The sequence below is a fragment of the Callorhinus ursinus genome, unplaced genomic scaffold (genome assembly GCF_003265705.2).
Source record: "Callorhinus ursinus isolate GAN/ISIS: 27379988/994484 unplaced genomic scaffold, GSC_fseal_2.0 scaffold1, whole genome shotgun sequence".
NCBI classification, from domain to species: Eukaryota; Metazoa; Chordata; class Mammalia; order Carnivora; family Otariidae; genus Callorhinus; species Callorhinus ursinus.
In genome coordinates this window covers 46,802,884-46,817,091 of record NW_027397063.1, presented here as the reverse complement: position 1 = coordinate 46,817,091, position 14,208 = coordinate 46,802,884, and the positions used below count along the sequence as shown (strand labels likewise).

Sequence of the window (14,208 nt, the reverse complement as noted above, 5' to 3'; positions counted from 1 at the left end):
TGGTCGAAACTAATTTTGCATGTAGACACTAAATATGTGGTACTTAGGTTTTCTTAAATCCTAAAAAACCTACTCTAAAAAAATGGAACACTCACCACTTCTTGCTCAGCTGTGTGGAAGTTAACTGTTGCTTTTCTAGATAAATTATTTTATGTAGACCAAGAATGCTTTCATTTGTTTGTTTTCTGGTATCATATAAATTTCCAGTAATTTCTCATGAAATTATGTTTGAATAAGAAACCCTATTTCCAAGCTTGTTTAATCTGATGACAACCTCTTGGTAAAACTGCTTTCTAGTGCTCCCTAAATCAAAATTACCTTGGCAGCTAACATAATTTCACAGTATTGGTGGCTCACAACTCCCCCAGCTTCTTTGTTGTATTATACTGAACAAAATGAATGAATTAAAGTCCTTTTCTTTTTCTCCTCCACATGTTGCTTCCACCACAGCTTTGAGTGTGTGTGCACACGCACACACACGTATGTACAATCTAAATAACATAATACAGGTTGTAATAATTAACGTATGTGTCAATGTGGCTGAGCCACTGTACCTAGTATGAGGTCAAACATTATTCCGGATGTCTCTGTGATGGTGTTTTTGGATGAACTTAGCATTTAAATTGGTGGACTTTGAGCAAAGCATATGGCCCTCCATAATGTGAATGGGACCCGTCCAATAAATTGAAGGCCTAAATAGAACAAAAAACTGACCTTCCATGAGCAAGAGGGAATTCTGCCAACAGATGGCCTTAGGATTCAAACCACACAATCAGCTCTTTGCTAGAGCTCTGGCCTGATGACCTTCAGACTTGCACTCCAACATTGGTTCTTCCCTGGTCTCCAGCCTGCTGGCCTACCCTGCAGCTTTTGGACTCGCCAGACTCCATAATCACAGGAGCCAATTCCTTACAATAAATCTTTTTCTCGGCCTATACACATTCTATTGATTCTGATTCTCTGGAGAATGCTGATCAATACTTGGGCATTCTCTAATTTTTTAATTAAATGATCAAAGAATGGAACTTTGTGGTAGCAAATGCATACTATTGTTGAAACCCTGAGATGGATTCATGTACAATCTTAACTTTCTTACTGCAAACCCAAATGATTTATCTTCTTTCTTTTGCCCATTCAGTTGTGTTTTGATTTAAAAATTTCTGTGTATGTATTGGAAATGGATAATAGTTAAGTGCATAAATTATGCATCAGCCTCAAATTTCTCACTGCAAAGGCCTCTAGGGCAGGGGATAGGAAATGGGGAATACTGAGTAGCTGCCAGTGTCCTCTTGAAAAGGAAAGTGCTGGGCTGAAGTCTTCACATTGCAGCTTCTTCATGTTTGATTTTTCTGACATACCTGCTGTTGAAAATGTGATTAGGACAATTGTAAAACCAAATGTAGTCCACTTTTCTTTAGAGTCAATTTTTCCGTTTTATTGGAAAACAGTAATAAATGTCCCCGGCCAGAAAGTTAAAAATGTTGTTTCAAATTGAAATAAATATCAATATATTATGGACTAGAATGCAAAACCTGCACAAATTTGACAAAACTCCTAAGGAGTTCTCCACTTACAGATGAATGTTTCCAGTGGGTTCCTGGTCATCATCTACCCCCAAATAGGAGTTAAGATGGTATTCTCTACTGCACTTAGCAATACACCTTTGATAGAAAAGTTTCAAAAGCACGATCTTAAAATAGGCTGGCTTTAAAAAGTGAAAAGTATTGAAGAAAAAAGGGGGGACCAACTCCATTTGAGAGCTCCCTCTTCCTTTAATTAAAAAGAGAGCGCTTTCAAAAAGCAGACAGTAGAAAGTGAGCTATCAACAGTGAGTTTTAATGACACTACTTTTTTGTTTTTTATTTCCTTGTCCATAAAAGCCCCTTTTTGATAAATGTTATTACTATAGTCATTATTTTAGTTCTCATTTTAAGAGCTACAATTTATTGAGAACTTCTAATTCTAGGTCTTTACTTGGGTTTTCATATTTACTCCTTTCCACAGCTGCATGAGATGGACATGTTAAATAATCTTGTAAGTGGCACGGATTTGCCTCCAGGTCTCCAAAGCCCATGGTTTGGGTCCATTGCTATGTTGACTCCCGCTGTTTTTGCTCTCCTGGTTTAACCATCAAAGCACATTTACTGGGCAGTGGATATGTCAGAAGTGAAGGCATTCACATTCAGATAATACTGTGCTGTTGTTTTCAAAGCAGTCCATGTTTCATGAACCTGCAACAAAAGAAACTTTAAGTCATGATCTCTGAGTATGGCAAGCACGTGCTATATCAGTTATTCAGGTTATTGTAGAGATAATCCTAAAAGACTGAGAGAAGTAGAGTGGAAGAATAATACCCAATAAGGTTTGGTTAACATACTTTTAGTGACCTGTATACTTCAATGCTTAACTGTTTTATGGTATTTTGGGGCCACTGTGTGAACCAATGTGGTAGTGTCCTGTTACATTATAGTATCTGTCACGTGATCATAGCACTGGTCTACAATTAAGAGGCAGCATTGTACTTGAAAATTTCAGTATTCCCTAAAGAAGACACTTACGTAAAATTTAATTTGCCAAATAAACAAATGTCTGGTTTTAATACCTCTAAATGATGCCTGTTGGAGAAAAGCATGCATAAAACTCGATGCATTATTCAAGCTGGTGGATTTCATCAGCAAATGCTAACCAGAAACGAGCCAATCCTGGTAGACCAGTTAAAACTCAGCCACGCAAAGTAAGGATAGGACCTATGCCCCAGAAAAACAAGGGCATTCCATTTTTTTTAGTGACTTTATACAACGCTCTAGCCTGGTGATAGAACGTGATACGTGTGTAAAGAGAAAAAGGACAAACAAGTGAAGGGATTAATTTGTTATACATTTTTGTTTTCTAAACTGCTAAATTTTAAGAGGGAAATCATGAAAAATTGAAATCCTCAGACAATTCAGCAATTTTATTTGGCCTGGAGTTCCTTCCATCAAAAAAGTAAACATGGAATAAAACTGGCTAAGGCACATTTCTTCTTTATTTCTCTTGGAGTGAGACTTCCAAATGAATAGAAAAGTGTACAAAAGGCAAGCAAATGAAGGAATGATCTTAAAGTTTTGCCTAATTATCCCAGAGGAAAATAAGCTGTTGAATAACTGAAAGGGAACTAAAATGTGACCGTGATCCATTTATCCACCCACCCAAACATGCAATAATCTACTGAGATTTGACTGAGTAACAGTCATTTTGAAAGTTTCTGAGAATAATGACCTTGATGGATAAGATGTGCACCTTACGTCTGCAGCCTAGGTAAGGGAGGTTGGGTGTACAAGGCAACTAATTCCAGGGTGACATTTATAGAGCTATTCACATGTTAATGACATGCAAAGGGGAGAAAAGAAAGAAGGACAAATGTCATCCAGGAAAGAAGGGAAAAGTTTCAAAAAGGAGGGAACATTTGACTTTAGTCTTGAAGGAAAAGGTGGAGTTTACCAGACAAAAGGCACTTGATGGGGAGGAAATGGCAGCTATAGCTCAGGGTGGCTAGAGAGAAAAAACTCGTGGGTTGGGCTGGTACTGTGTTGATGCCTGCTGATGCAGTGCCTACTCAGCAAAATAGATGATGCATTTTTTCTAATGCAAATACCTGATCAGCCAGCGAGTTGCCCCACATATTTGGATTCTGATCTGGGTCCCAGTAATCCTGCAAATATATATGTCTTTTGAGATGTAGGAACTGGTTTGCTGGGTCCTCCAACAAAAATGGCGCTCCCAATGCTCCTGTAATTCAGAGTCCAAGAGGACAGCATCTTTTAAGGCAATAGTTTACATCTCAATGTTTATCTTCTTAAAGAGACACAGCTGTGGTGTTTGGGAGGTTGGGGGCCTGAGAAGGGAGCCCTGGGAAAGCTATGTGCAGAGGGAGATGACCGCTCCTCAGCCTTCCCCCATCACTGAGCTATCACCACTCTATGTGTCCCGCATATAGTGCAGCATGAAAGCCATGTGCTGGATGGAAAAGATTTTTAGAGCCTTCTGTACCTGCATGTGAGCCCACAGACTGGGATTCAAATTGCAGCTCTATCACTTTTCTGGACAAGTTGCTTAATTTCTCCAAGCTGCAGTTTTCTTATATGTAAAAAGTTATAATAATAACGCAGTAACACAATAACATAGGATTACCCTAAGGGTTGGGTCTATTAACGGCTATAAACCAGCTGGCTCAAACCAGGCAGTCAACAATCTTAATCTTCCTTTCCTAGCCTTCCAAAAGAGAACATATCTTTCAGTTTGAAGTAGACTGCTTCCAAATCTGGCACTGTGGTTTAAATTGTTAGTATTGATAGATCTGTCACTGAATTTGAAGAAGTTTGCATTTTGTACTCCTTCCCAGTCCAGGATTAAGGGGAAAAAAAAGATGATTGTTTTTAAAATCCAGAATTTTTTAGTATCTTGAAATTTTAACAGTCTATATTATATTTCATTTCCAAATAAAACACAATCACATTCAGAGTTGTAATTTGAATCAATATTAGGGAGGAACACACTCCTGACCTATTTGTGGTAACAATACAATCTGTTCATTGCTTGTGATAAAGAAGCATTTATTACAAATGTTATGTTAAGTACTCTATAGCTTCATCATTAACAAGACTCTGTTGACCAGAGTTACAGTGAACTATAAGATATGAAACCTCTCCTCTGTGGGGAGGAGGGAGAGGGGTACAAGATTCAAAATAAAACAAGGCAACATAGGATTTGATTGTGCTAAGGGAGTTTAAGAGAGGGTGTCCTTATTGAACTTTGGGGCTCTGGGGCACAAACAGACATTTTCATGGTCAGGAAAATTGCTGAATCTATTCCTTAAAGAAAAGATTAAATTTAGCAGGATAGGAGAAGGAATAAGACTTTACATGTTAAGCTGGAGGAATGATGTGGCACTGGGAATCTTTAAAATGGATGTAAAAAGACAATGGTTAGAGGTAGCTAGATTATTTGTGCATGTGTGTGTGTATTGATGTCACACATAAATAATAATGATAGTTAACATTTATTGAGCATTGCACTAAAAAATACTTTACCTGAATTACCTTATATAATACAACAAACCTAGGAAGTAGCACTGTCAAGAACCTCATTTTGCAGACAAGGTAACTACATCACAGAAAAGTTAGATAACATGTTCAAGACCACATAGCTAGTAGGAAAGGGAGATGGAATTCTCCCCTTAAAGCCACTGTGCAATATTATGACTAAGAGACAGGAATGCTTGGGGCCAAAGAAAAGTAATAATATTAAAAAAAGCCTTATGCATTTATAAAAAAGAGACAATCATTACTTACACATGCCTTATGATCTCATGCTTTTCCAAGCTTGACCTTGAGCACTAAGCAGGGTTCTAGTTATTAGCTCTATTACTTCTAGTTTAATTTGTTATCCCACTAAGTTCTGGTTCTAACTGCCTACCTATTGAAAATGACAACCTCTGTGGATATTATACATCAATCAGCTGTCTCTAGGTGCAAAATATTACTAGTGATGAAGATAAAAAAATGGCTCAGACACATTATCTATTAATAGGATGTTAGCAATTTTAGTTATTCGTGATTTAAAAATAAAAGATAGAAGTCAACTTTTCAGTAGATATTAGTAACAGATGATAGAAGTAATATTGGCCTGTTTCTGGTCATCTAATTCAATACAATCAAACCAGCATGCCTGTGGAAGCCCCCCAAAGACCACTGCCTTCTTGGTATTCAGATCCCCTGTGGTCTTCTTTCATTTAGGAGGGTGGACCTGTGTAGCCACAGGATACTGTGGAAATGACAGTGTGTGCTTTCTGTGGCAAGCACATAAAAGGCATTATAGCTTCTGTCTCGCACGTCTCTTGGATCACTTGCTCTAATGGAAACAGCTGCCATGTTGTGAGGACCCTCAAGCAGCCCTGAAGAGAGTCCCGTCTGTCAAGGAACTGAAGCCTCCCACCAACAGCCACATAAACAAACCACCTGGGAACCTAATGCTTTCGTTCTTGTCAAGCCTTCCATCACAACAGCCCTCACTGACATCTTTACTGTAATCTCATGAGAGTTCCTGAGTCAGAGTCACTGACCTAAGCCACTCCCAAATTCCTCAGAAACTGTAAGATGATAAATGTTTCTTGTTTTAAATTGCTCGGTTTGGGGAAATTGTTAGGTCATAGTAGATAACTAATACGATGCATTATGAGTGCCTACTGATGTCAGGATAAACTGCTAATCACCAGAGGGGAGACCCAGGTGAAGCCAAGTGAGTCCGCAAATAGAAGAAGAAACTTGCTCTCAAGCTTACACAAATTTTGTGCCGTAAGATCTCCACTTGCCTCACCCTCATCCCTGCTTGGATAATCATCGTTGTGTAGAAAGATAAACAAAAAACAACCCTTGCTGCTAAGGAACTCATATTGTATTCAGAGTTCATAAATAATGATAAGGAAACATACTGTGACCAGACCGTTTGAGGGGGAAGTGATTAATTCTGATATTGGCTTGGAGGGGTCACAGAGAAATTGCTGATCCTACTGGAGCTGCAAGAGATCTCAGTTGGCTTCATATGACTCAGAACAGGAAATGGAGGGAGAGGAGTAACCAACTAATAACCCAGGCACCCCTCTAATAAATGTTTCTACATAAATTATGCTTAAGATATAATTGACAACTAAATAAAGAAAGTACATTAACCACTTAAGATAGTGTTACTTGGAATCATCCAAAAGTAAAACCAATATTCTGCACCATGATTGTCTGGTGCATTGTACAATCGCTAAGGAAAAAAAAATGCTATTACATAAATCTTGGTAGAGAAGCATGCCTTAAAATATAAACCATAGCTATTTTAAGCTCTAATAATTCTGTCTTTTGTAAATCTTCTCTCTTTTTGCTCATGGAAAATGTTTCACTGATACGATGTCCCCCCCCCACCCTTGCCCCTGAACAAAGCACCTACCTCAGCATTATGCGCCCAACAGGCATCCAATAAATATTAATTGATGGTGATAATAGCATCACCCACGAGAGAGACAGAAAGTAGTATTTATTATCCTACTTTACAAATGAGAAAATTGACACACAGAGATGAAATGACTCATTCAAGGTCACATAGTAAGTCACTGGCAGAGCTGGAAATAAATGCAAGTAATACAGAAGGGCATGCTATTATCCTCTCTGCTTGAGAAATTCCTCCTCCCTTTTTCATTCCGCCTGATCAACCTTGAAAGTTAGTGAGAGCAAGATCACAGTTTGTGTTTGTAAGCCTCTATAATACTGCTGGGGTTTGAAAACCGAACCTTGAGTTTTATTACTTTGTTGGTTTTTAATTTTTTTTTTAAGGTAGGCAGTATCAGCCAGGTTAATGCCTTTTTTAAACTTTAAAATCATAAGCTATAAAAAAACCTTCTTCTTTTTCTTTCCAACTCCCTACATACCCTCCTTCCTTTCATCCTGTATCATAATAGTTTTAATAGGATCTGTCAAGCTTAGTTCTGCTAGCTAAACATGTCTCGAATATTCTCGGCAGAAAATTCGGTACAGTTGAAATAAGGCAGACACTTCAGAGTATAGAGACATTGGAGATCACAGCTCTTGCCACACAAGCCAAGAAGGATCCGAGATGGGGGGTCTTATCCCAGCCCTGCCCGTGATTAGTTGGGTTATTAGTTGGTTACGCCTGTCCCTCCATTTCCTGTTCTGAGTCATAGGAAGCCAACCGAGATCTCTCGCAGCTCTAATATTTTTAACTGGAATATACTCATAACCAATAGGTCATTAACTGAAACTTACTTTCTCTGCATGGTATTAGGGCATCAGAAGCATATAGAATATGCTAAATGGGTATAGCTCCTAGTCCTGCCAAGCAGCTTACATGCTGAGAAATTGAGCACTGAGATAGACAGAAATAAGTGAAAGAGAAGTCAAAGTAGACCTAGTCAATAATGAAAGCAATCCAAATAAAAATGTATTCACCTTATGCACAGAGATGAGTGCCCACCATGGGCCGAGGAGCAGTAACGCTGGTACAGAAGCTATACAGTTAGAAATGGAAGGCTTCCCTATTTTGCCATCACCCAGAGAAGGCTGAAAAAGAGTCTTTAAATTTGATAGTGGAGAAATAACTGAATAGTCTTCATACTGTGCACGTGACCATGAAGATTACCCTTGTGGTAGGAACCTATATGCTAAAAAGATCAGAAAGCCTGATATGAAATGTACAATACAGAATGGAAGGACAGAGTCTGATAGCAGAGTCCTGTCTATTGCCTGTAGAGTGAGCTCATGTAGAGTAACCTCAGGCCACCCTTCTCCCCTTTGTAGACTCTGCCTCTCAGAAGGGGCCGTGCCCGCCCGTAACTGGTAAGTCCAAGAGGCATAACTTGGCACGTCCAGCTAGCTTTTCCTTCTTCCTCTTGAGAGCTAGCTGCCCTCCGAGATCACCCTTTCTCTTCTGGTTCTGCAACCTGCAACTGGATATGAAATTTGCCAAATTCTGGGGTCCAGTCACCAGGCCCTTTATATCTTATACTATGTTATATTTTCCAAATTAGCCTTTCTCAGTAATAAAGGGAACTGATTGCCTTCCATGTTCACCTTTGGTTTATTTTTCAACTTGATCAAAAGCTTGGCCTGCCAAGAAGGGGGGTGAGAGTTCTATGTGTCAGAAGGTGGTGCAGAGAATCCAACGGGTCTGTTGTCTCAGAGCCTCCCTAAGAAACAGGGGGAAAAAAATACAGCACAGACAGGGCGCTCCAACCAGCAGGAGCTTGTCACCCCTGGAAAGCCACGACTGTGACTTCTGTGGCTATTCATAGACGGTTACATGAGGGAAGGAATTCTACGTCTGTGAATAAACGTGGTGGGATTTAGCAGGGGCAGAAGACACAGAAATGCCTGACAAATCCACAGGATGGGCCACAGCTCCTACTTCCCTTAGAGGCTGGGTGATACTGCTTTCTGCAGTGCTACCCGATGCCTGGGGCCAGAGATGGAGAATAAGCATGACAGTCCTGCCACAAGTTCTCCAAAATGCTCAGGGACGGGATGCTGAAAGCAAAGCACTCAGTGTTCAGCATAACCAATGAAAGAATAACATTTATTATTCACTATTTTTATTGGACTGAGTCTTAATCCCTTCCCTTAAAATGTTTATGTCTTTAGAAAAAAGATGAAATAACTGCCCAGGCACATAAATTAAGTATTAAACTGGAGTATAAATGGTCAGGAGGAATTAAGGACAAAAGAGGATCAGGAGAACAGTCTCTACAGACATCTTGGCAGTACAGTAAAATTTCCTAAGATCTCACTAACTGTAGGAGAAATGTTATAATTTTGTGAGTAATTAAAATACTCATGTTTAGGTTCATATTCTTAAAGTCGAATATTTTAGGGCACCCGGGTGGCTCAGTTGGTTAAGTGTCTGTCTCTGGCTCAGGTCATGATCTTGGGGTCCTGGGATTGAGCCCCGTGTTGGGCTCAGCGGGGAGTCTGCTTCTCCCTTTGCCCCTCACCCTGCTCGTGCTTGCTCTCTCTCGCTCTCTCTCAAATAAATAAAATCTTTAAAGTTGAATATTTTATTTTCTGTGTTAAATAAATAATTTTTGTTATAAAATATGAAATAGTTACTTTTTTCTTCCCACTCTAAATTTTGGTCACTGACCCAAAAATTTATGGCAAAAGATAGAAAAGTTATATTTACTAGAATAGATTCTCTCACTTTGCTGCAATTCAGATAAAAATTAATGAGAGAGAATGAGAGAAGAAATTTGGGGTTTGAAGAAAAAAGAGAAGCGGGAATTCAAGAAAAGAAATCAGAGGAAGCAGAGACAAAATAAGGGAAGTTACAAAAACAAAAGTTTAAAAAGGTGAAAAGCCATGGAAAAAGGGAGCAGGGAAGCAAAAAGACAGAGGGCAGAGAGTTGATGGAAGTCAACTGGAAAAAAGAAATGCACTGAACTTTGGGACCAGCTCTCAAACCCGGTCATCTTACTAAACTGTTAATGAAATGCTTTCATAAATGAACTTTTAACTCAGGGAACTTTGGCTTTATTGATGTTACAGTTGCTGGCGTGTTGAGTACTTTGCAAAGTAAACAGGGACTAGTATTACTCGAATTTAAGTTCAGTCTTTTTTAACCTGTTCGCAACATGCTAACATACACCCACATACATGCTCGCATGCACCACCGTGTAATTTCCTGGGGCATATTTTGGAGCTGGCATATCTTTTATTAGCTTTTGATTTTGTGGACAGAGAAATTTGTAACTCATGAAAGGCAGTGTTTTATATGATTCAATAGTAACCCCTTCAGGGTCATTGCTTGCGTGTGTTGATGGGTTTTCCAACTCCAGCGTCATGACAAATGATGCCATGTGGACAGGAAAATAAATGTTTTTTCTGCAACACCCAGAGTGCTCAACGAATCTGGTCATAGGCCCTGATATTTTTCTCTAACTTGGATATTTCCCAGTTTATTCTCACTACTTACTTTCTTGAGAGCATCGATCAATCTTAAGCCTGAGTGAGTTGAAAAAATTAAGAACAAGTTTTTACAAAATAAACTAAAACTATATCCAGAAATACGGACTCTCCAAGGAACAGGATGGTGGGGGAAGGCTAGATGACTGAGAAGGGCCGTTCCTTCTATGAATGGAGCAGAAGGCAAACATGGAGGGACTGGAGGTGCTGACTGGGTCCAGGGGAAGAAAACGTGGGCTTAAAAGCTCTCATCTAAAAAACCCAACCCAAACCAACCAAACAAACAGAAACCTTCAAGACAAATTGCTCTTGGTTACTAGGCATGGAGTCAAAAGTATGAGCTGGAACAATGCTAGAGAAACGGGCTAAAGGCAGTTCTCTTCCCCTGTCTAAAACCAGAAGACATACTTGGACTTCATGTGATCTGATCAGAGGTTAACAATATGGGCGTGAACCTCCAAATTGTCCCATATACGGGTCAACTTCAAGGACTGGTTTTTCTACTTTGCAAAATACGTCCCAAATGCGTGTATTTTCCATATTTCTTCTTTGTGTGAAATGGGGCTGTTTGATTTTGATGAGTGCCCTTTGGAGGTGGAATAGATGAGTTTAGAACTTCTCTCTACCCTCACCACAACTAGAAACTGTCATAGAAAGCCCCTGGTTATTTCTTAGTTTGGCTCTGTTTACTCACATAAAATCATCCAGCTCCCTAACTCCTGGCCTGTTCTTGTGGAACCAAGGGCTGTGATATTGGCCTTATTCCCTCCTCAGGAGGAGGCCTTGCTTTGTGCTCCTTTGCCCATTCCATAGCTACATGTCCCATATCCAGCATGGCAGTGCCAGAGGGGACAGTTTGCATAGCAGAAAGAAGGGTTTCGTTCTTAGAAGAGCTGGATGTAGAATTTGCATGTCAATCTGGCATCCACCATGGATTAACTGTGTGGTTTCATCACTTAGTTTCCCTAAGCCTAAATTCCCCTGTAAAATAAAAATCATGACACTTATTTGCACAGTGATTAGAGAGTTGACTTAAGGTAACATATGGAAAGCCCCTGCCCACAGAATAAAGACTTAAAGGATTAGTATGCGTATTTGCTGGCTTTATTGTAGGAGAAGGCAGTTCTTGACCTAAATGCTGAAGAGAGGGGTTTTGTTTTGTTTTTTAATCAAATCATGACACTTGGACTTATAATTCTCTGACCAGGGAACCGGTTCCAATGTGTATAAATTACTATTTTAAGAAAATCAATAAAACGATTTGAGGACTGTGCTCATAAATGTAATCACTTGGGGAAGGTTCTTCATTTTTGGCTTCAGCATTCCCATTAGGAAAATGGATAATGAGATCTTTTCTCTATTTACTTCAAATTAAGTTCTGGACAAAAAGGTAATTTGTTAGACAACTAATCTGTAACAGAGGAAACTTTTTTTAAATATAAAAACAAACTTTTTAAGACGGCTCTTTTCTTAGGATACGTAGAGAGCTCCAGGGGAGGGCAGATGAATAGGCTACATTCTTAAATGAAAAATGGGAGGAGGAAGAGAAGAAGGGAAGAAAGTTGATTCAAGCTATGATTTTCTACTTGAGAGCTGTATGATTTAGAAAATGTCAGTTAAATAAATTATTCATGTAACAAATGAATCTGATTCTAAAGACTTAAGTGTACTCAGCCTATACACAGTTAAGGCTTCTTTCCTGAGATCTGAAGGGCTAACCCCACCGTGTCAGTGTTCCTCTGTCCTTAGTTTCTAATTCTCAACTTGTTATTTCAGGAACTTTAACCACATAATCTTATTTCTTTATTTTTTAAGTGAAATCAGTCAAACCAGTTGTCTTTCTAGGTAGACATATTTGTATCTCAGCTGGAGTTAAAATTAATTCCAACTTGTTTCTTAAGAAAATCTCTAAAAGGCATTTTGCAGGACTGTTTTCCTTTTGCCAGATATTTTTGACCCTGCATGTTCACAGGTGAAGGCAGACTAGCACTAGTGCTTTTCGCCTTGTGCTAATCTACCATCACCCACTGTAAAGCCAATTGCATGGATCGGCAGGCAAAGCAAAGCAATGACTGATGGATTATAACTAGCCCATGACTTCAATTTACAGTGTGCTCCTGAGACACACACTTAAACTGAGCCAGCCTCACTTTCTTCATCTGGAGATGTGGGCTGTAACCAGGTGTGATTACACACGCATTGATGATAATTGCCTAATAATAACTTGGCTAAAAATTTCTAAATCAATTATTTAAACATGTCCCAAATGCAAAGTATAACAGTGATGATTAAAACTCTTTATTAAAATTATTTATATGCTTAAGAATAAAAGGCTAATTATATACACATACATATATGTACACACTTATCTAGATTCATATTTTAGGTATATACCTATATCCTTTTATTGATTTGTGTGTGTGTATGTGTGTGTGTGCACGCCTCAAGAAAACTATGTAGATTTTTTTGCATGGGTTTCAAGTTGATCATAAAAGTAGAAATTTATTCTTATGCAAGCATTTCATCAGAAGTATTTATAAATTGTAGAGATTTAACTGTGAATATAATTTACACCTTTGTAAGTATTTTCAGTTTTGGTTACAGAAAAGCAAACTACCTCTCAGTTCCATTCAGATAGAAGTCACCGAATTATTGGGTCAATTTGGCAGCAAATCATCTGACCTTCAGTACCTTCCTTGATTTGTCTTTAAAACACCACTTCTCTGGGCTACAGCTTGCTCTAAAGGTTAATGAATTCACACTCTCAAAGTACCTTGAGGTCTCCACATAATGGTACTATGTAAGTATTACAGTTTCTAAAAGGCATCTGAAATTTTTCTTTGTTCAAGGACACAAGAGCACTTCTTTGGAGGCAGCCCTTAACTAGATTTCCTAGCAAAAGAGACATGTTAATACGTTAATACATAATTAGGAATAAAATGATCACACGCAATTAACACTAACATGCTCAAAACCACCACATGACATGATAGTTGGGTTTTCTCAATGCTCTAGAATTGATCTGTGAATAAAACATATTTGTTCATTTCTTTGAAAAAGTCAAAAGGGGCTATCTATCAACCTAATCATTGTAAAAGACATGATAAATAAACAAGAAATGGATTCTTACCTATAAGCAATGTTGAACACAGGGCTACTTGAAGCATTTTATAGGCCATAATCCTGTTTTGGAAAGAAAAGATTATTTATTGTAATTTACACCAAGCAAAGCTTTAGGTCACCGCGGCTGCTTTCTAGGAGCGTGAAGCCTTTGTTGTGTTACCTGGCCACCCTGCGAGCTGAGACGAGTCAGAGAGGCCGTTGCATAAGATGGCTTTTTTTTTTATATGACCCCTGCCTTTTTACCCTTTGGACTTTTTGGGCTGGCTTTTTACAAGCTGTTCTTATATGGGCCATGTATTTATTTACTAATTTTATCATCCATACAGACTAAGGTCATATAATGTTAAAAAAAAAAAAGGTGGAAAAACTGAATCACTCATACATGGCTGGTGGGAATATAAAATGGTAGCGTCACTTTGGAAAACAGTTTGGCAGTTTCTTATAAATCTGGGCGTGCAATTACCATCCAACCCGGCAATTGCACTCCTAGGCATTTGTCACAGAGAAATGAATACTAAGGCTCATACAAAAACTTGTACAAGAATGTTCCACAGCAGCTTTACTAGCCATAGGCAAGAACTGGAAACAACCC

The 14,208-nt window shown here is 38.8% G+C and overlaps 1 protein-coding gene across 2 annotated transcripts; it reads right to left on the bottom strand.

The window, feature by feature from the left end:
• Positions 1-1,815: 1,815 nt before the first annotated feature.
• On the bottom strand, positions 1,816-13,873 carry CUNH3orf85 (chromosome unknown C3orf85 homolog). Of its 2 annotated transcripts, XM_073900771.1 has the most exons (4): positions 13,777-13,873; positions 13,624-13,676; positions 3,635-3,768; positions 1,816-2,231 (listed from the first exon to the last, which is right to left on the bottom strand). In XM_073900771.1, the coding sequence occupies exons 2-4, from the start codon at positions 13,670-13,672 to the stop codon at positions 2,142-2,144; spliced, it is 273 nt and encodes a 90-aa protein (XP_073756872.1). In that variant the 5' UTR covers positions 13,673-13,676; positions 13,777-13,873; the 3' UTR covers positions 1,816-2,141. The 2 variants fall into 2 exon arrangements, with proteins under 2 accessions (XP_073756872.1, XP_025724463.1); XM_025868678.2 differs by lacking the exon at positions 13,777-13,873 and having other exon boundaries at positions 13,624-13,770.
• Positions 13,874-14,208: the final 335 nt, after the last annotated feature.

Excerpts from the sequence above, each read along its gene's own strand:
- CUNH3orf85 (XM_073900771.1), bottom strand. The coding sequence starts at position 13,672 with ATGGCCTATAAAATGCTTCAAGTAGCCCTGTGTTCAACATTGCTTATA. Across the intron at positions 3,769-13,623 it reads GTGTTCAACATTGCTTATAG|GAGCATTGGGAGCGCCATTT; the intron begins GTAAGAATCCAT and ends TCTGAATTACAG. Across the intron at positions 2,232-3,634 it reads GCAACTCGCTGGCTGATCAG|GTTCATGAAACATGGACTGC; the intron begins GTATTTGCATTA and ends CTTTTGTTGCAG.